Source organism: Gopherus evgoodei, chromosome 8 (genome assembly GCF_007399415.2).
Source record: "Gopherus evgoodei ecotype Sinaloan lineage chromosome 8, rGopEvg1_v1.p, whole genome shotgun sequence".
Lineage (NCBI taxonomy): Eukaryota > Metazoa > Chordata > Testudines > Testudinidae > Gopherus > Gopherus evgoodei.
Window position 1 is genome coordinate 77,600,125 of NC_044329.1, and position 22,232 is coordinate 77,622,356.

The window sequence follows — 22,232 nt, forward strand, 5'->3', positions numbered from 1 at the left end:
GTCTCTGCTACAGTGGCAAGCTATTTGTAACAAAAAGGGTAGATTAAATGTAAGTAAAAATAAGATAATTGGGTTTGATTTCTGAATATATTTTCTATCCATTTTCAAAACTTTGAATGGAAAATGGTTTGAGGCTGGCTGTCTTTCTTATCCCCAGCTCTTAGCTTTGTTACATATAATATTGCTCATGACTTGTCTGGGAGGAACTTTTTGAAGCTTGTATCTTTTCTTAGTCCAGGTTCCTCTGAGAAACTGGGCAGAGCTTTTTGTGGCTGCTGTTAAGACTTACATACTAGGTAAGAAGTTTCAAGTAAAAACTTGAAAGAGGTTGTGTCACAGTTCAGGGCAACAGTATTATTATTATTATTTCCTCCTTATGGTCCAACAAGGGCTCCAACTCTTAGGTTTCCGGCTCCCTCGCCATCACTTCTCTTGGACAAGTCTCACCCCCTCCTGATGGGGTATATCCAGGCTGCACAGATCCCTGCTTACACTGTGAATTCCTCAGCAAAGTCAGACTGTCTAAGCAGGCATGCTTTACTTCTCTCCTCAGAGATTATAAACAGTGTAACTACCCACAGTTAAATTACCACACAGCTCTTTCTAAGCAAGCACACTTACTTTTGAGGTGAACACATTACAGAGTAAACCTATTGCAAATAACAAAAGAACCCACATGCATGCTGATAAGCTTACCAGAGATCATCCCAACCCCAACAAGGACTCTGGCAGGCGAACAGTCCTTCAGACCCCACAAAGGGCGTTTTCTCTGGTCACAAGTTCATAACAGCTTTTGTTCAGCACATGCAGCCCCATGTATCTCTGAGCCACAGTTTTATCCAGCCTGGGCCTCTGATCTTGTCTTTGTTATAGTTAATGAGCAGATAAAAGTCCCCTCCTCAAGGTGCAGCTTCAAAAGGTTGAGTCGGGGTGAGAAGTAGACTTCCTCTTCTCCCAAGTATTTCCTAGGAGTCCCACTTTAATTACATTTGTCTGCTTTAGCACATTGTCTCCAAGAGTCCTTTGAAGCTTGTACCACTTCCCACTTACCCATTAGCCATATCTTCCCCCTAGAGACATTCAATACAATCACACAGTAATACATAGATGTATATTAAAATGCAAATGTGTAAGATACTTGAAACTTAAATCAATATGGTTTAACAATTCAAAATTCAGTAAGATTCGTCCAGGATATTGCAGGAATTTTCCGTTGTCTATTATGGGAAGAATGACAAAAGAGGCTTCCAGCACAGACTGTAGCAAAACAAGTGGTGTAAACACCATGTGCCTGTTTCTTGACTTGAAGAGGCCAAGAATGCCTTTTCTGAGCACAGGGTCTTTCATGGCAAATTGCATGTTTGTGGGAAAATATCCACTAGAAACCAGCAAACTCAACTTCAGTGACATAAGTCAGATTGAGAGAATGCATTTCCACTATCCAAACGAAGAGCTGCTCTGCTAACAAACTTGTTTAAAACTTAACCTTAATCCTGAAACTATATAGTTGATTTTTTTTACCTTTTTATATTTGTTTCGTAATAGTTTTGACACTAAATGTGTGAGTAGAATATTGGTATTAAAAAAAAATCTTAGCTGGATTTGGATGAAATTCAGTATGAGGTTAATATGTTCCCAAACTTCTCCCACCAATCTTCTACCTCTGCTTCTCTTTTGGCAGAAAAACTGTAACCTATGTGTCATTTTAAACAAGGCTGTGAACCCTGCCAAATTTTTCTATCAGGAATATTCACACCTGAAACTGAAGTCCTTATTAAATAAATTCTTGTTTTTCACCAAAAGTACATATTGAGGTGTGTGCATAACCTCAGACTTTATCCTTTTACCCAAAGAAAAGTTCTGGTCATGTCTCCAGGTCTGACGTAGCATGCAGTTAGTTGCCTTTTAAGAAAAAAGTGAAAGGAGAACTCTTTTCAGGGGTGCTGGAACAATTTGTATAGTGGGCATAGGCTCTGGGGCTGGAGCACCCATGGGGGTGAAAATGGCTATGCTCCCATCGGCAGCCCCCCTGATCAGTGCCTCACCTCCCCAGTGCCTCCTGCCCACCACAATCAGCTGTTCTGTGGCATGCGGGAGGAGTGAGGGGGGACGCACCCGGGGATGGGGCCGGGACGAATTGGGGGCAGGTCTTGGGAGAAGGGGTGGAGTTAGGGCGGGGCCTGGGGCAGATGAAACTAAAAAACCCCTCCAAGACAGCAGTGTGGCAGCACCCCCAGCTCCAGCACCGTTTACATTTGAAGTAGAATACTTATTAAATATTTAATATAAGATTTGTGAATACAATCCATAGATCAGGATGTTTTGATTTCAGTCTGACAAATATTCTAACTGATAAAACATCTGGCTCACAGAATACATTCTTCAGATGAAAATTACAGTTTATTGATACATATTAAATTCCTTTTTAAAAGAGAAATCAAAGCACAGTAGACTGAAAATCAGTTGCAGACACTGCATGTGCTTTGGTAACCTGCTCTCCCTGTAAGAATAGCATGGTCAAGTGGTTAAGAGTACAGAACTGAGAATTGGGGGTTACAAGTTCAAATCCTGACTTTGAGGTTTAATGTATGAATCTTGAGCAAATTATTTTAATCTAATTGTTCCTTAATGCCTACCTGGTAGGGGAGTTTTGAGGCCTAAGCAATTAATATTAAGTGGTTTTAGACAAAATACTATGTACATGTTAAGTATTATGGCATCATAGCAAAGAGCATCAAAACAATTTCCATTATAATCCTGCTTTCATTCACTTACAACTCTGAAATTCACCTTTTGGATCTTAAATTTCCATGCTGGTATATCCTAATTTGAATTTTTCTTGAAAGCTTGAGCAAAACTGCTGTTTGGGTTCTTTAAAAATGGCTGAAGTATTTTTTCAGAGGAATAGCAGGTAAAGTGCTAAACTCTTAAGCCTTACAATATGGCATACATGTAGTTCTTAATGTGTACTATGTGCATTGTAATTTTTTAAAAGGTTAATGTAAAAGGAAATTGAAAGTCTACATGAGATCAGCACAGTATGAAATGCAGCTACTTTTATTGAGATGTCAGCCCTCAGTGTGTTAGATATCTTTTTGTTAATTTTGCAGTTATCTGCTCTGGTTCCTTGGATAGCCTGAAATTAACCAGGATAATTTTACAGATGTTTCTAGGACTCCATGTACTTAAAAAAGGAATAGTCATGCTGTTGCTTGCTGCCTTTGTCACTAAAATTTACTGGTTGCTCAAATGATGGTGATCACAAGATATTGTATAATTAAAAAAAATAAAACAAAAACTATATGCCTACCTGAATAGAATAGTACTTGAGTATCAGGCTGGGAGTTGAAGGATTTTGAATTCTCATCATGCCATTTCTATAGATTGATGGCTTAGTCATTTGAAAATTAGATGTGTGTGATATTAAGAACTCTTTGGTGAAAGGTGCTATGTAATAATTAACACATTCTAGAGTAATTTACATATTTCATTGGACACAGTATATTGGTATTTCTCCAAATAAATCAATTTTAGGCTATCGTAGTTTTATTGCACTAAACTTACTGGCATAAATTCAGCTAGTGCCAAGTGGTCTAATGGTCATTAACCAAGTATGAAATTCTGTGTTAAGACTTAGAATGGAAGATATTTGTTGCCAAACACAATAAAAGGTGTATTTCCTTCGTACCCAGGAAGCCTGCTTCAGGATAGAAGTGGTCAGGTGATGGTTGTATTATGGAACTACTTGCAATTTTTTGCCAGCCAGCAGAGCATTGAAGTCCTGGTGTTCATTTCTCTTGCTCCTCCTACCCTTTCTCCTTTTTTTTTTCCTTTTCCTTTGGTAATAAACCAAATGCAAAAAGAAGATAAAGGGACCCCAGCTAGACATAACATTGAGTAAAAATGTTTTACATAAGAATACTATAGTGAAATTGGAGCGGCTTTTTTAGTTTCATTTGTGAACTTGACAGCATTGAACATAGGTAGTGTCACTGCTTCCTCTGTATTGTTAGACAGTTTCTCCTTCTGATTGTGTGGGTCTCCTATACAGCATCAGGGAAAGGGGGGGGGGGAAGCCTTTGAAACTTCTAGCTCTTTTTGCAAGTTGGTGTTTCTTTAAAGCAAAACTGAAATTGCATGAGTATGCACAAGTCAGGAAAGCCCAAAGTCAAGTCTGCATATGCAACCTGAACACTACTTCCTTATGTATTATGAAGCATTCTCACCATGACCACACCTTTTCTCAAATAGAATAATATATTATTTTTGTACCCCTGGATGCACATTCAGCATGGCTTAAAACCCCACTTGTTACTCCTGGGGGAATTCTGTGCCAAAAAAATTAAAAATTCTGCACACAATGTTTTAAAATTCTGCATGTTTTATTTGTCAAAACAACATTATAATAATTCCAGTTTCAATTATTTTTGGTCATTTATTTCAAAATACCTGTCAGCAAGTATATCTAACAATACAGACAACAAAAAAAGATTCAGGAAATGTTTTTTGACAAATAGACTCCTTCGTGGGCATATTAATACAGAACTCTGAGTAATTCATTTAAACTACAATACAGAACCATATTTCCCACACCCCTCGGAAGCAGTGCAAAGGCTTGGGGGAGTCGGGTAACGGAGGAGCTGAGGGAGAGGAAAGTAATTGCTGGGAACTTGGAGGGTTGTTAGGTATGGGTGGGAAAAGTACAGAACACGTTTTTTTGGGTGGGCGGGGAGGGATTATTAGGGACTTCCTCCATGCAGAAACCTGGCTGACCCCTGTCCTCTCCCATTCAGTGAGGCACATCTTCCCCTGTCCCCATGTGTCCCTCCACCACATCTACTCCCCCCATCCCCATGTGGTCTAGCACCCCTTCTCCTGTGTCTTTGTGCCCCACTTAGCCACCCCTTGTCCTCCTTCCCTCGTCACCACATGGCTCTGCATCTCCCTCCTCTCCTCTGGCCCTGTGCCTCCACTCCCATTCAACCCCTGCTGCAGTCTGTCCTCCCCCACTGGTCCTTATGAGCCCCTGTCTAATCACCTCCCCCCAGCGGCCCTGTGCTGTCCGTCTCCCCATTACCGGTCTCCTGACCTGGTCTGACAGGCACTGTGAAGAAGTCAGGCTCTTTCTCTTCCCTAGATAGCTAGAAGCTGCTGCTCTGTTCTATTGCCATACCACTCTCAGGTGGGCAAAAGGTGGAACTCAGGAACTTTCCAGCCAAAGCCTTTTTCTTTGCACAGCTCATTAATTATGCACATGGTAGTGCAGAATTCCCCCAGGAGTAACTTGTTGATCAGTAGGGAAGTTTCCATGGAAAGTGAGTTGGAGAAGGGCAAGACAAACTTTTTTCATCTTTCAAAAAAATAATTAGCATTTCAGGTATGAAACAAGGGCCTTGGCTACACTGGCACTTTACAGCACTGCAACTTTCTCACTCAGGGGTGTGAAAAAACACCCCCGAGCGCAGCAAATTACAGTGCTGTAAAGCGCCAGTGTAAACAGTGCCCCAGTGCTGGTAGCACAGCTCCCAGCGCTGTAAGCTAATCCCCACGGGGAGGTGGAGTACCTTCAGCGCTGGGAGAGCTCTCTCCCAGAGCTGGTGCTGTGACCACACTCGCACTTCAAAGCACTGCCGCGGGAGCGCTCCCGCAGCAGCGCTTTGGAGTTTCGAGTGTAGCCAAGCCCAAAGATGGACAGTGATTTCATTCTGAATCTGCCGACTATTGCTGTGTGTCTTTCATACCCAGTGTTATGAAAATTCAAGTGTTAATGTGCAAGAATGAAAAATTACAAAATTCTACATGTGTATCTAACATTGTAGAAAGTGTTTGCAGTATTTAAGAAATAGCATGTTCAATTATGGACTGTATCATAATGCAGATGCTCAAGGGACCTAAGTACTTAATTGTACAATGTTAAATTTAAAATAATTAAATTGGTTATGAACTTGCTATAAAAGGGTCACTTATCTGAAAAGGTTCCTGGAAACAATAATTTATAGCAGCATTTAAGACAAGTACTGTAAATGAAGCTATTTATGTAGTTTTTCTGTCTTCACTGGAACATACTTTCTTTTGCCACAGATGTAATTGTAAAGGTTTTAAAAAAAACCCTTCTGATGCAACTACAGCACTTTAAGAATCAGATCTTGCCAAATTGTCACTTGGCACATAAGGTAGTAATAATGGAAAAAGGGATCTGTTTTAGTACTTCAGTATATTAAAGCTTCCAATTTTCCTTCAGATAACCATCAAAAGAAAATTTGAACACGTCTGGCAGATTACTTATGGAAATTTTGAAATATTCCCTAGTTTAGTATGTTATGTAACTTTTTTGATCCTGTCATTAAGACCAAGAAATATTATACACTTTTATCTTTGACCCCTGTATCTCCTAACCCTATTTTCTTTCGCTTAATGCTTGTCACATGTTTTAAGTTAGATTGTAAACTCTCGAGGATAGGGAGTCAGTTCCTTGCTGTGCCAACGTATTGTTGGATTCTATAAGTTACAAATTCTTGAAGAAACTGCCACCAATTCTTTTTTTGGACTCTTGACAATCAAATATTTCACTAGTCCAAAGAAATTTCTGTTATGTACCATGAGTGAGTCATCTAATCCCAGAGCTGTAAAAAATTATGGTGACCGTGCATTATCATATAATCACTGAAGCTGACAATGAAACAGATTTTAGTGCTGATAAAATGACTTTCCACAATGTGTATGATCCATTATTCATTTGCATCTTTAAGCACAGCAGTTAGAGTTGAGAAGGCACTGTCATTTTATCCTCTTAAAATATTTTAAAACCTGTTTAAAAAAAAATATTGCAGATTGGGCCTGTACTTTTCATCTATGCATTCAACCCAAAGTAAATATTTTTTCAGTAGGGTTTAGTAAAATTCCATCTGGATATTTCTGAGTTATGTGAACATGGGTGAAGAGGGAGAGATTTCATGATCTTTTGTGCTCAACTCACCACTTCATTTTAAAACATCAAACTTGGAATGTATTTAATATACAGTGAGGAATGTGTTCGCCAATAAATGTGAATAAATGGTTGAAAAATCAGCTAGACTTAATTTTTTTTAGAAGTTTTTGGAGTATTAAAAAAAAAAAAGCAGGTATTTGCCGAAGTGCCATGAGTCAGTCCAAATCTAAGTAGGTATAGGAGTGCATGGCCGTCCCTCCCTGTCAATCTCAGAGGGCAGCCATGCCTCCTTGCTCTCGGGTCCCTCTTTAGACAAAGATTGGTTCAGGATTAGCAGTGTCTAAGGCCCTGGCCCTCTAAGTGGGGCCAAGCGACAGGTAGTCTGGGGCCCTGACTGTAGGCAGGGCAGAGCCCCAAACAGTTTGATTCCCTAGCTCTGCAAGACAAACACAGGCCTTTTGACCTAAGGAGGGGAGGCTGCCACCCCAGGGTGGCAGTAGGGGGTAGGGGCACTCAGGCCCACTCTACTCCACCAGGTCCCAGCCCAGGGCTATAACAGGTCAGTGAGGATCTGCCTGAAACACAGTGGTCTGGATTGAAGCAACAATCCAACCAGACTATAGTCTAGTGTCCCTGGGCTACTTCCTACCTTCATTTGGTACCTTGGTATCCTCCCTTTCCCCGGGGTAGATAGCCAGCAACAGTCTTCACAGCTCCTCAGCACCTGGTTTGGCTGGCAGCTTTGGCAAGGGATCCTCTTTGGACTCCAGGCCCAGCAACTGGTGGGAGACATCTGTCTCCTCCAGAGGCTCCAGCCCCATTTTGCTGCAAGGCCCAGCTTTTATACTTCCTGTCCCACCTCTCTGCTTCCGGTGGGGTGAGCATGACTGTTCTGGCTCTGCCCACCTGAGGTGGGTGGGGTTTCCTCCTCATCAGTCTCGGAGGGAAGCCACACCCCCTTGCTACAGTGGGATTGAAAGGAAATCCAGAATGTATGCTGGCCTTTCTGCTCATCCTGCATCCTCTATTGGGATGAATATTTTAGACTCCAATGTGTGCTGGAGGCTAAGTCCCCAGACCAATATTTATTTTTAACATTTTGTTTGCACCTTTCTAAAATACCTGTCTACAATCTGACAAATCATAATACATTGAAGTTCTACTGTAGATCCAACCTTGAGAGTTATAGACAACCTCCATTCCCGAGGTATTCATAATTCTGAAATGTTTGTAACTCTTAACAAAATGCAGCTCCAGCTCCAGCAGTTCACACTCTGGGCCAGGTTCCAGAGACAGCTAGGCAACTTCTTTCCCTGGTCTGGGCAAACTTGTCCCCTTTCCAGCTGGGGTGGGGGGATGAAAACAGCATGTACCCCTCCCCACCCACCCCCAAAAGCCAGGCTGATCTTCTGTAGAGCTGTGTGATCATGGTGAACAGGAAAGTATGGTGGGGGCTATGTTACTTGTAGACAGATGAAAATATATAGAATGTTGTTGTTTCACAGTGATACACAGAAGCATTTTTGGACTATATTTCGACATTTGCTGACATTTTAAGCTCCAAGAGCGATCTCAACTGTGTGTTTAGTTTTTATTGAAGAATAAGTTTTGAATCCACTTTCTTTGCATTGGAGTTGAAGGGTATTGTGTTTTGCCTGTGATCACTTACTCTGGCAATGTTTCCAATAGCTTTGTAAAGACTGCTGCAGGATGTCAGACTAGTTTGATTCCTCTAGTCCCCATTTCTACTCATTTTCTGCTTCAGCTGATTTTCTCAGCTAGCTGAGGCTGGTTTGCTGGATCAGTCTTTTCCAGGGTTGCCAGTCCAGTACTCATTCCACAACTACTTCATCCTCCCTTAAACAGTCTACCAACTGTTTTCCTGGCTGTCAGCTTCTCCACCTGCAAACTCGTCTCAAATGCTTTTTATATATCCATACTATCTCAGCCTCCTGTCTTATAGCTTCTCTGGTATTGCAGACCTTGATCTCACTCTTGACATTGTTCTGTACGTGGTCCAGCATTGCCACCCCTCTGTGCCATCAAACAGCTCATTTCAATGGCATCTAGTCTTAAGTGCCTCTCTTTGTTCGTCTGTGTCTGATCCAGACAGATGTGGCCTCACTCTGATTTTGTGGTTATCCCTTAAGTAATCTGGTCATAAATCACTCTGCTCATGTTGCAACAGACTTCCCCTGCATTTCTCTGATTTCTCCATTTGTTGTTAACCACCCAGAAGTTACCCAGTGCATCCACCTAGGATCTTAGCCAGGGGCGGCTCCAGGCACCAGCTGACCAAGCACGGGCTTGGGGCGGCACCTTGGGGCAGGGAGGCGCTCGGGTTTTTTTGCTTCGTTGGGGCAGCGCTGGAGGGTTTTGTTTTTTTTCCGACGGCATAGCGCTTGGGGGGGCGGGGCTTCAGGCAGCATGGCGCTTTGAGGGGCAGGGGTGTGGTGCAGCACTCAGAGGGGGGGTGAGGGCTTGGGGCAGCGCAGTGCTTGGCGGGGGCAAGGGTTTGGCGCAGCACTCTTGAGGCGGGCAGGGCGGCGGTGCGGCGCTTGTGGGCGGGGGGGTACGGCGGGGCAGTGCTCTTCTTTTTTGCTTGGGGTGGCAAAAAAGTTAGAGCCAGCCCTGATCTCAGCTTCTCAAATCAATAAATTTTTGAAAAAACTCCACTCCTCATCTGTCTAATTTGTGTACCTGTTGGCTCAAATTTTGCAGTGGTCTCAAACTTTTCTGTGCAGTCATCACATCTCATGCATGACTCACTGAATTACTCAACGTGGGTCCATTTGCCAGTTGCAACCATTACCACCAATGGTTTGTGTTGGCCTCTGAACGTTTTGCTTGGGATAATCTTACAATCCTTAACCATCTTATGACTTATTGCTATCTAATATCCAGTGAGTACGGTAAACTAACAAAGTAGCCAGACTTGAGGCTACCCAGTGGGAGAGGGAAAAAAAAAAACTCCAGTCAATTTCTCTCCTCTTGGTTTCTCTTAAATGAGAGAGAAGGTGGAACACAAAGATTTTTGCAAGAGCAGCAGTTATTCTGCAGGGTTGTTCATTGTACTGGTATACTTTTCATTTTGTGCTGAAAACGAGATGAGTAAAATCTGACAGTTTTTATACTAAATAGAGATGAGAGAAAAGTGAAGAGGACTTGCGAGGAAATTCCGTGCCAAAAAACTGAAATTGTGCACACAATATTTTAAAATACTGCATATTTTATGTCAAAAAAAATGTGGAGGCTCCAGCATGGCAGTGGGGAGCACAGGTCACTGGCTGCATGGATGTAGGAGATCACGCTGTAGCCCCTTCCTCAGGATATGAACTCAGTGATGAGGCTGCACCCAACCCAGTGCAAGGGCTGGGCCTGCCCCAGAAACACCCCAGGACCTTGCCCCTCTATGCCAGGTGCACCAAGATAGCAAGCAAGAGGGACAGAAACTCACATGCATGCCTTGATTCAGGTGAGGCGCATGCAGGATCCAAGTGTAAAGAGGCTTACTGTGAGGGGATCCAGGTGTGGAGTGAGAGGGTTCTGTGTGGGGCAATCTGGGTACAGGCAGCTTGGTGGGGGGGTCTGGGTGCAGTGAGGGATCTGGGAGTTTTGGAGGGGGTGAGAGTCAATGGGGGATTTGGGCATGAGGGAGGGGTCCAGATGCATAGTAGTTGGGCAGACAGGGGAGTAGCTCCCAGCATACAGTGACCACTGCCCCATAGCTAAGGAGCGATAGGGGCAGGTACAGAGGTTTCTAGCCTGGCCCTGGCTGCTCCTTGCAGAGGAAGAGGAAGTCCTGTTTTCCTCATCCAAAGCTGGGATCAGTAGCTGAGCCTGATGCAGGTCAGGAGTCACCAGCTGGGGCATCCCCAGCCTCCCCTGTGCCCCCATAGTGATTCATCTCACCACCAGCTGCTCTGGATGCCAGAAACATGTCTGTGCTGCTGAGGAGGGGCATGTGACTGCTTTTTGACTTCCCTTACTTCCCTGTCAGAAGTTACGTTTCTGTGGGGAAGCAAAGAAATTGGTGCAGGACATGAATTCTGCATGCACTGAGGCTCCCAGGCACTATTGCAATAAAATTTTAAAAAATACTTTCAGAAATATAAACAAAACTCAGACAAATTCCTGAAACAAAGCTAAGGTTATAGTCATTTTCCATTCCCCTTAGACAGCAAGACCTAATCAAAATGATATGATTACTTGGTTTGGTTTTAGCCAGTTCATGTTTGTGGATTGCTAAGGCTAGAAACAAATACCGTCATTCATTTCTAGTCCTGGTAGTCTATCAATCTGATCAGTGCCATGCCTTCTCAAAATGGTCACTGGTCTCTCTGACCATAGGTTTTTTGGGGGCTGCAGTGTAGAAGTGAATGTGACAAGTCTTAACTATAAATGTATGTTATCTGCTAGGCATGCCTTCCTTGTTAAGAATACAACCAAAAAACTACTTAAGCTGAATTGTCTTTCCATTAAACAGAAATATTATGGGTTTATTTTCTACACTTGACTGTTGGGTTTGTCATGGTAATTTATGATGTTTGTTTATGGAAGCTGTCACACTTAAGCCTGATCTATACTTACTGTTTAGCTGGCATAGCTACGTTGGTTAGAAATCCCCTAAATGATATAACTATGGTGCTGCAGTGTAAAGTATTTATTATGGGGGGGGGGAAAAAGTTCTCAACAGTATAGATTGCTTTGCTTTGTTTGGGGAGCTGGTATGAACTATACTGACAAAAGAATTCTTTTGCCTGTATAAGCAGTGTTCCCAGTAGGAGGGTTATGCCATTTCTAGTGTAGCAGAACCTTAGGGTATGTCTGCACTATTCACCGGATCGGTGGGTAGTGATCGATTTATTGGGGATCAATTTATTGTGTCTACAACTGATTCCCTGATTGCTCTGCCGCTGACTCCCGGGGGAGCGGCAGCGATTGACTCGGCCAGGTAAATCAACCTAAGCTACGCTATTGCATATGTTAAGTTGACTCTCTTTCCTCTCGCTCCCCCCCATGTAGACCTAGCCTTAATAGTACTGAAGGAATTGTTGGTGTAGCTAGAAGGAATATTTAACTAATCTTCAGTGTGACCTGCAAAGGAAAACAATTGGATTTTTGCCTTTTTATGTGTTAGTTTTAACATTGTTTTTAGTAGTAGAAATTTGGGTTCTGCCTGTACTGAAGGCCCCTAGTTACTAGAGAACAAATAAAATGATGACCTCATATGTCAGAATGAAATCTGAGTACTTGAAAGGGTCAGGAGGATATTTAGCTGGACTATTTAAAACCTTGTTTTTGTTAAGACCTCCTTAACTTCAGAGGGAGGAAGCCTGTGTTATTCTTTGAAGTATGGGTCAGCATGCTGACCCTTTAGTTGAATTATGAGGTCTTACTATTCATACCTTCTTAGGCATCTAGAGAATCCTCAAGCAAGCCAGGCTTGTTGTTCCCGATATTTAAGATAAAAGACAAGCAAGAGAACTTTTTAGATGTAGGGGGGAAGAGGCAGCAATTCTACAGTCTTCACAAATCATAGAGTCAGGAAACCCAACTTAGGAGAGTCAGGAAACCCAATCCTTTCTTGGTTACTTATAAGACACTCTGTATAATGGCGAGAGGTGTCTAATTCATTATCTGAGCAATATCTCCAAGGGTGCTGGAACAATTTTTATAGTAGTGGGATGCTATGAGCCATTGAATTAAACTGTAAATCCTGTATATAATGGAAACCACTTCAAGTCAGGGAGTGTTACAGCACCCGCCCGTGCCCTTAGTTCCAGCTCTTATTAATACCACAGTCATGGTGCAGGTTCCCAAAAAAAGACCGTTACTCACCTTTGTAACTGTTGTTCTTCGAGATGTGTTGCTCATATCCATTTCAAGTAGGTGTGTGCATGCTGCGTGCACGTCCGTCGGAAGATTTTTACTCTAGCAACACTCGGTGGGTCGGCTGGGCGCCCCCTGGTGTGGCGCCGCTATGGCACCGAATATATACCCCTGCCGACCCGTCCGCTCCTCAGTTCCTTCTTGCCGGCTACTCCGACAGTGGGGAAGGAGGGCGGGTTTTGGAATGGATATGAGCAACCCATCTCGAAGAACAACAGTTACAAAGGTGAGTAACCGTCTTTTCTTCTTCGAGTGCTTGCTCATATCCATTCCAAGTAGGTGAATCCCAAGCCTTACCTAGGCGATGGGGTCGGAGCGAGATACTGCAGCGTGTAGAACCGCAGAGCCGAAGGCTGCGTCTTCTCTGGATTGTTGCACCAGGGCATAACGGGAAGCAGAAATTAAACTATACACAATAAGTATTAGAACGAGCGAAAAGCTAGGGAGGTGGAGATCAGCTAAGCTGTGCTCCACTGTTCCTGCGACCAACACAGGCGGTAAAAAGGAACTGAGGAGCAGATGGGTCGGCAGGGTATATATTCGGTGCCATAGTGGCGCCACGCCAGGGGGTGCCCAGCTGACCCACCAAGTGTTGCTAGGGTAAAAATCTTCTGATGGACGTGCACGCGGTGTGCACACACCTACTTGGAATGGCTATGAGCAAGCAATCGAAGAACCCTTGTTCTCATAAGGTGAGAACATTTATTTATATGTTGCTGTTTCACTTGCTGCTATTATAGAGCTTGACTAACCAATTTCTACTGCATTGGGAAATTATCAGAACACTGGTATGTCTGTGAAATGTTATAGAATATCCTATGACACAAATTAGCTTTAGATTTGGACTAAAATATTTCAGGAGAGAGCACAATGACATATCTCTTTAAGCAACTAATTTGTATTACAGATCGCCCTGAAATATGATCCACAGGCAGAAGAAGATCTACGCAACTGGATAGAAGAGGTTACGGGGATGAGCGTTGGTGTAAATTTTCAGTTGGGCTTAAAGGATGGCATAATCCTATGCGAGTAAGAAGCAAATTTTCTTTTTATCTTAGGTAGTTTTGCTCTTTCCAGGTTCTAGAGAGTACTAGCTGAGGACTTTCTTTTGAATATACAGGCCTCTTGCAACTTACGTGCATTTAACATGCGCAATTTCAGCTTTACGCTGAAAGGCCTGGAGTCCGGGAGGGGGCTCAAGATTTAAAGGTCCTAGGCCACCAGCTGTGGCTGGGAGTCCCAGGGCCTTTAAATCACCCAGGGGGCTCCCAGCTGCAGAGGTGGCTGGTAGCCCCTGAGGCAAACTAAAGGGCCTGAGGCTCCAGCGACATGGAGCTTTGGGCCCTTTAAATGCCAGCTCCAGCCCAGCTGCCAAAGCTGCGGGCGGGATTTAAAGGGCTCCTCCGGGCTCCCCACCACGGCAGCAAGCCTGATGGAGCCCTTTAAATCCTGCCCGCAGCTCCGGCGGCAGGACTGGGGGGCATTTAAAGGGCTCCACTGGGCTCCCCACTGTGGTGGGAAGCCTGGCAGAGCCCTTTAAATCCCTCCTGCAGCTTTGGCAGCTGGGCCAGGGCGGCATTTAAAGGGCTCCACTGTGGCAGAAAGCCTGGCGGAGCCCTTTAAATCCCGTCCGCAGCATTGGCAGCCGGGCGGGGGGGGAGCCCTTTAAATCCCACCCACAGCTCTGGTGGCAGGACCTGGGAGGCGGAGGGATTTAAAGGGCTCCACTGGCTCTTTAAGTGCCCTCACACACACACCCCTCCCCCCAGCTGCTGCCGGAGCTGCGGGTGGGATTTAAAGGGCTTGGGGTTTTGACTATACGTGGTTTTCACTTTACGCGATAACCGCGGAATGGAACCCCTGCCTAAGATGCGACAGACCTGTATCACAGTTCTCAATAATCAGAATACAGTTGCTACCAAGGAAGAGACTGTTTCCATGTCTGCTCTCTCTTCCCTGGGCTCAAGAAAGATTTAAGAATTGAACCCAGATGACCAGTGTTTCAACAAAATGTATCAGAAATATGATACTACAGTATGAAACTGGCACATTTTTATGGATTTGTGTATGAATTAAGACACTTGTCAGATGTCCTTAAGCCTAAGATAGGCCCTTTACATAAATCTAAATAATTTAACCATGACCAGACCTGTTTTGCATCAAGTCACTACATCTACAGTAGCATGACAATGAAGACTTCTACAAAATGCCTGTACAAATAGTGTGAAAATGAGATTCGCTATTTACACATTTCGTTAATTTTTCTCCAGACTTATAAACAAACTGCAGCCAGGATCAGTGAAGAAAATCAATCAATCAGAACTAAATTGGCATCAGGTAAAAAAAAAAAAAAATCCTACTTCTTTTGTTTCCAAAACTGATGTGAATGGGATATTACTGCCTCTTTACTTAAAACTTTCCAGTGGTTGATTAACTATGTACATGAAGTCTTAAGCAAATGGGTAGACTGGATTGTCCTCTAAATGCTACTTCAGTACAAATGTTTAATAGCAGCTTTAATTACTAGCAGAAACGTTAGGTAGTAGACAAATGGGACACATAACAAGACTACTTCCTTGGGAGGAAAGGCTTTTAAAATGTCTGTCTTAGTTAAACTTTAACAGGAACTTTCTATCAGCCAAATATGCTAGATGCCACAGTCTATGCCATATGAAGTTAACAGCTCTGTGTGCCATACTGTTCAAGGTTACTGCATGAAATGTCATTCTGCAAAATAGGAATAAATACCACTGAAATCCTTTCATTATGCTTTTTTTTAGCAGTGTTGGATGAAATGTTGGTATATAACCCAGAAAAAGATTAAAATGGCAAAATGCACAAGCAGTAATTGTATCTCTGATATCCAGATTAAAATTTAAATTAGGCTACAAATTTGTTTTTGTACATAAGGATTGGCCTGTCTAGTACACAAGACATGTTATGCTTCGTAGTCCCTTGTAAATGGTTAGGACTAGTCTAAACTAAACAGTCTTAAGAACAGTTCTTCTGTCGTGCCTCTGAAAGAAAAAGCCAAATTTAGTCCTTACTTATGCTCTATGCAACCCCCCCTCATCCTGACTGGGACCTATAGGCACTACCCAGAAACTACTAGTAAATAATACTTGAACTTGTCCCAGTGAGTCAACAGCAAGGTGCACAGTAAAAACAGGTATTTCATATTTGACAGGTTATTAATGGACCAGTTTAAGTTAGGTTGGACACTAAGTGCCTTCTGAAACAAACACCTTATTCCATAATTTCTACACATTGTAGTTCTTCCTTCAAAAAGTATTTTCTATAACATAACTTAATGGAACTAAACTAGCACAGAAATTTGACCTTTTTTTGAGGGGGCAGGGGCATATTTAAACCAGAGGCTTTCAACCTTTCCAGACTACTGTACCCCTTTCATGAGTCTGAATTGTCTTGCATACCCCGAAGCTCACCTTGCATATAAAATCAGACCTAGAAATACAAGTGTCACAGCACACCTGTTGCTGAAAAAAGTTGCTTGCTTTCTCATTTTTACCATATAATTATACAATAAATCAACTGGAATATAAATATTCTACTTACAATTCAGTGTATAGTGTATATAGAGCAGTATAAACAAATCATTGTATGAAATTTTAGTTTTTAATGACCTTGCTAGTACTTTGTATGTATACTGTTGTAAAACTAGGCAAATATCTAGATGAGTTGATGTACCTGCAGGAAGACCTCCGCATACTCCCAGAGGTATGCATATCCCTGGTTGAGAACCACTGACTTAAACTAGAACATCTCTGGAGAAAGCATACAGATGCTGTGTAGTGCCTTGTTAAAGACATCTGCTAGGGATTTCAGGCACTAGCCACTGTTGGAGACAGCAGCCAGGCTAGATAGACCATCAGTCTGATCGGATGTAGCAGTTCTATGTGCAAAAAACAAAAAGTCCAAATGCAGAATGAATGAGTGTTATGGTAAGCTTTTCCACTCGTTTACTTTGCTTTATGTTGTGTCCCATCTATATTACATCTTGGCTAAACTCTACAAGGCAGGGACCTTGTCAAAGTTCCTACTGTAATTTTGAAGTTATAAATATTTTCCAGAATGAAACATTTGCCTTGACATATTTTATTTTTCAGTTGGAGAACATTGGGAATTTTATCAAAGCCATTCAAGTCTATGGTATGAAGCCACATGATATTTTTGAAGCAAATGATCTTTATGAGAATGGGAACATGACCCAAGTTCAGACTTCACTTGTGGCACTAGCAGGTCTGGTAAGTATTTATCTACACAGAATATACTGTACCACACTGAACTGGTAGAAATCCATGCACTGGCCAGAATAATCCCTTCCACTCATAAGTGTGGAAAACTTGGCAGGCAGGTGCTTCTGGTATGCTCCTATCTTCCCCCAGGGGTCCTGAAGAAGCCACACTTTGGGTGCCTTGGTGTCTCCCTTGTCAAGGTTGGGGGTACAAGGATTGTGGGTAAGAGCAGTTGGGGTTATGAAAGTGGTCTTTAACAGCATTGTCGCCAGCTTACATGTGAGCAGGAAGGAGTTTGACACAGTTATTAACTCATGCTAAATCTTCTCCACAACAACTGTTAAGCAGCCACAGAGTGACTTTGCTAATGGTAGCCTGAAATATATTAAAGCTATGCTTGCAGGGAACAGAAGCCAAGAGGGTTAGCTGTAAGTAGGACCACGTTTTCTCTGTCGACGAGGGATATCTTAGGTATGTGAAGTAGCAAGGCCTTGTACTCAGAACACACACAGCAACCAAATCCCATTCACTAGAGAAGATGAAGTCTGAGAATGTGGAGGTTAACCTCAGAATTCTTTATCTTTAGACCCCCCAACCCAGGGACTTTTCAGGGTGAAGACGACCAATGAATCACATGTATTACTACTTTTAAATTTCAGAAAGCTATATGAATAATTACTAGTGTGGTTGGCTACATAACCAATAGAAAAAATCCTGCCAAAGAACACTTATCTAATTGTACAGGATGACTATAGTTTAATATTAGAAAATGTTTCTAGCAGTAAAAGATGTACATACTAAATGTAAGACTTTAGTCAAGTAATACTTTCTCTTTTCAAGCAAATATAAAACTTGCTGACCAATATTTTTTGAGAAGTGACTAATGGTTTTGGGTGGTAGTTTTTTAAGTTCCCATAGTGACACCTTAGAGGGACTGATTTTCAGAGTACAGATACGCAGCACTTTCTGAAAATCAGGCCCATGTAAGGCATATTAAGTTTGGGACCCAAAAGTTGAGGCACTCAATTATTAGTCACTTTTGAAAAGCTTAGCCTGCTGTCCATGGATGGGGACAAGAAGTATGATTTGAAAAGCGTGTGTTCACTTTTTGAATGACTTGTTTTTTACTTAGGCAAAAACCAAAGGATTCCATACCACAATTGATCTTGGTGTCAAATATGCAGAAAAGCAAGCAAGGAGTTTTGATGCAGGAAAACTAAAAGCTGGCCAAAGTGTAATTGGCCTGCAGGTAAGCATGAGATTAAAGTTTTGTGTATGGTAAACCAAATTGAGAAACCATCCTCAAATGTAACCGATAATCTTCTGTTTGGAAAAAGCCGTTGATTGAAGTGCTATTCACTTAAGTGCTTGTCTATATGAACATTTAGTGCATGGCAAATGTTAATCTACCAAACACTAGCCTGATGTACAAACTGTCCACGTGGACATTGCCATTGCAAACTACAAAATTCCCTAGTGCACTTTGTAGTACCCAGCGGCAGGCTCCTGTGAGGTAGATTTATACTGCAGCTTGCTGCATGCTGTTTATGTAGACAAGCCCTAAAATGGGCTGCTGACTTCTCACCTAGAACAAGTTCTCTTTCTGCTGTTAGTGTGCAGTTTTTCTGTCCTTGTAAACAATTGATAGGATTTCTAAAATTGAGTGACAGTCAGTGAAAGAAGTTTCTTCCTCTACTGTAATTTCTAAATTAGGCTTGGCAGAATTGGGTATTTATCGATAAAATCTTGATTTCACAGTACACAAAGTAGATGAAAGATATTTCTGTTCCTACTCATGAAAATGTACTAGTGAGCAAAGAAAGAAAAATGCTGCTTGAGACTGAGTCCCAGCTTCCTGTTTATAAAACATGTTGTATTGCCAGCATTAGAAGAGCTGGAACGGGTGCTGTTTAGGTAGCTTTCAACTTTTTGAATCTCAGCATCTGCTATCATTAAATAATTATTCACTGACCCCTTTCATCTCTCCACATGTTGCAACTGTGAACATTTAAATTGGTAAAAATTGGGGGGGGGAATGCGCAACCTATAATTTTAAACAACTGAATATTTAAAATTGATATCAATGCTTAAAAATAAACATTGATCTGTCAAAACTATAAAAAATAGAATTCTGCCAGGCCTAAATATAATAGAGGTAGGGATGGACAAGTGGGCTTAATGTTTCTTGTAAAACCCAGAATTTCTCTATCCCAAGAAATAGTGGTTTAGATGCAAGTTGGAAGCTTGCTGGAGGCAGTGCTACTTTGAATTTTGAGGGGTCTGTTCTCTGTGCAAATCAATCAGAATAAGACAATAGCATCAAATGTTAATGTGTTGTACCACACAACTGCAAGTATAGTAGAACCTCAGTTAGGAACATCTCAGGATTGGAGGTTGTTTGTAACTCTGAACAAAACATTATGGTTGTTCTGTCAAAAGTTTACAACTCACTTAATACTGCTTTGAAACTTTACTATGCAGAAGAAAAATGCTACTTTTCACTACTTAATTTAAATGAAACAAGCAGTTTCCTCGCCGTGTCCAGTTTTTTAAACTTTCCATTTTTAATAGTTTACATTTAACACAGTATTGTATTTGCTTTTTTCTCTGACACTGCCTGTAGTTGGCTGGTCAGTTCATAACTCTGAGGCTCTACTGAAATGTGATATGAATTAGCCTTTCCGTCATAGACCATATGGCTAAAATATGCATTGGTGCACAAAATGAAATTCGGTTTCTCTCTCTAATCAACACACTGTTGGACACACATACCCCCTTGCATAGCCATTCAAATAGGGCATTGGATTAGTCATTCTTTGCTCAAGAGAAGCTCAGTATCTGTTTAGAAGTGAACATTAAGGTCAGTGGCTAAGCTTTAACTGCTTTCTCTATATTAAAGGTCCAACCAATGCAATTGTATCTCTGTCCTGCACTAGGTCTCCTTGAGTTGCTATATCACTCCCCTCTCACCCTTTGTGTTTTTTATAAAGATGGGAACCAACAAGTGTGCCAGCCAGGCAGGTATGACTGCTTATGGGACCAGAAGGCATCTCTATGATCCAAAAATGCAAACTGATAAACCATTTGACCAGACAACAATTAGCCTACAGATGGGTACTAACAAAGGGGCCAGTCAGGTAAGCAAGATTACAAGTGATACAGTATTTCAAAATTGGCTGTTATGACACTGCAACACTCCAGTGAGCAAGCAGGTAGGTAACAGGCTGAAGGGCTGGATCTGCATCTTGCTAAGGGAGTCTTCAGTTGAGACCTTGGGAGGGCACAGAACCAGCAGTACTTCCTTGCAATGATTCAAGAGCTGAGTCTCTTGTGGGCACATGATCTGCTTCCTGCTGAGAAGAACCTGAAGGAACAAAACACAGTGCCTACAGCAAGCCCCTTTCTCTGGCTGTATTGTCAGAAAAGTAAGAGGAAGCATCATTTGACATACCAAAATGAAAGACAGCTCCCTGGGCAGTATCCTAGTTGAATGCCCACCATCCTCTTTGCAACATCCAAAAGGGAGGCATGCTGGGCTTCTCACTAGGGCCTTCCCCCAGGGGTTATAGAGCTATAGCATAACTTTTTCATTGGTGTGCTTAGGTGTTAACTGTGGGTCCTGTAATATTGTATTTTAAGTCACTTTTACTGTTCAGCTTGTACAAGTGAATGCTGTACATACAGAAATCAGTTAGAATCATTGTCAAGATTCTTAACTGAATTTTAGGGTAACCTTAACAAAATTTACTTTATTATCCTATTTCACTAGGCTGGGATGCTGGCACCTGGCACCAGAAGAGATATTTATGACCAGAAGCTCACATTACAACCAGTGGACAACTCTACTATTTCACTACAAATGGGTACCAACAAAGTGGCTTCCCAGAAGGGAATGAGTGTGTACGGGCTTGGACGACAAGTGTATGACCCCAAATATTGTGCTGCTCCAACAGAACCTGTAATTCATAATGGAAGCCAAGGAACAGGAACTAATGGGTCAGAAATCAGCGATAGTGATTATCAGGCAGAATATCCAGATGACTATCATGGCGAGTACCAAGATGACTATCAAAGAGATTACCATGGTCAGTACAATGACCAGGGCATTGATTATTAGATCTGCATCAAAAGCTCAGTATATTAGTCCATTATTTTATTCAGTAAAAACAAAACTAGCCTTGTGGAGTTGTTACCCGTCTTCCTACACACTATGCTTAATGTTCCTAAAGAAAGATTGCCTTACATACATTCCTTTTTCCTTTCTCTACCTTTCCCTCTTCTAGCTGCCTTTAGTGCTGTAACAGTTGTAGTCTACAGCACAACCAATAACTGCATATGAAGTAAAAAGGAATACTGTGAAAGGGGAGTACTCATGTACAGCCAATTCTAATAAAGATCTATGCATCTTCGCAATCCTCTACTTAAATAGGTATTTACAGACAACATCCACCCCTCATTTTACTTATTTAGTACTTACCTAATTTCTGCATGGAATACTGAAGACTTCCATGCTTAGGTTAAATGCTAATATTAAGCTGCAGTATATTAGTAAATAATTTCTGCAGTATGGTTTGCTTATGTTTAAAGTCAGACAGACAGGATAAATGTGCATTTGTGATTGTGTATTCATTCCTTTATCTACACTGACCAAACTCCTAGAAATAGTTGTCTTAATAAAAAGGGAGCTTGTACAAAGTCCTTGAGCCCACAGAAGTCCCATGTTTTGCTGGTGCATTTATTTTTGTTTGTGCCATAATATATCCATGTAGAAACGCTTTTTCTTCCTTGAACTGTATTTATTGCCACATTTCTTATCAAACTGATCCTATTGTATTTTTATAAATATTTTTCTTGAAGGTCTATGATGTTGATGTCTCATTCATTTATTACATTACCATGCTTTGAACATTAGTTATCACAGAAATTATTCCCAAATCTTATTCTTGGCTGTGGCAAGGTAATCTAGAACCCCCACAGCTCAGGAAATGTGAGAATGGTTCTGAAAAAAATTCTAGTGTACCTGTGTCAAGCCACAGTATGAAATGTTCTTTTCAACATCCAAGTCCTAGAAAGGGAGGGGATCCCCTGCAGATCTCAACTGGGGGCAGCATACATAAGAGAATACTCTCTCCAATCCCATGAGCTACCTGGGGCAT

General features: G+C 41.9%; 1 protein-coding gene across 1 annotated transcript in view; it reads left to right on the forward strand.

Moving 5' to 3' along the window:
* Positions 1 to 21,936, forward strand: part of CNN3 (calponin 3) — a 46,399-nt gene extending 24,463 nt beyond the window's left edge. Inside the window, exons 2-7 of the mRNA XM_030572159.1 lie at positions 13,728 to 13,849; positions 15,091 to 15,157; positions 16,948 to 17,085; positions 18,209 to 18,325; positions 20,067 to 20,213; positions 20,846 to 21,936. Of these exons, the coding sequence (XP_030428019.1) occupies positions 13,728 to 13,849; positions 15,091 to 15,157; positions 16,948 to 17,085; positions 18,209 to 18,325; positions 20,067 to 20,213; positions 20,846 to 21,193 (939 nt within the window). The 3' untranslated portion in view covers positions 21,194 to 21,936. The remainder of the gene's footprint in view (positions 1 to 13,727; positions 13,850 to 15,090; positions 15,158 to 16,947; positions 17,086 to 18,208; positions 18,326 to 20,066; positions 20,214 to 20,845) is intronic.
* Positions 21,937 to 22,232: the final 296 nt, after the last annotated feature.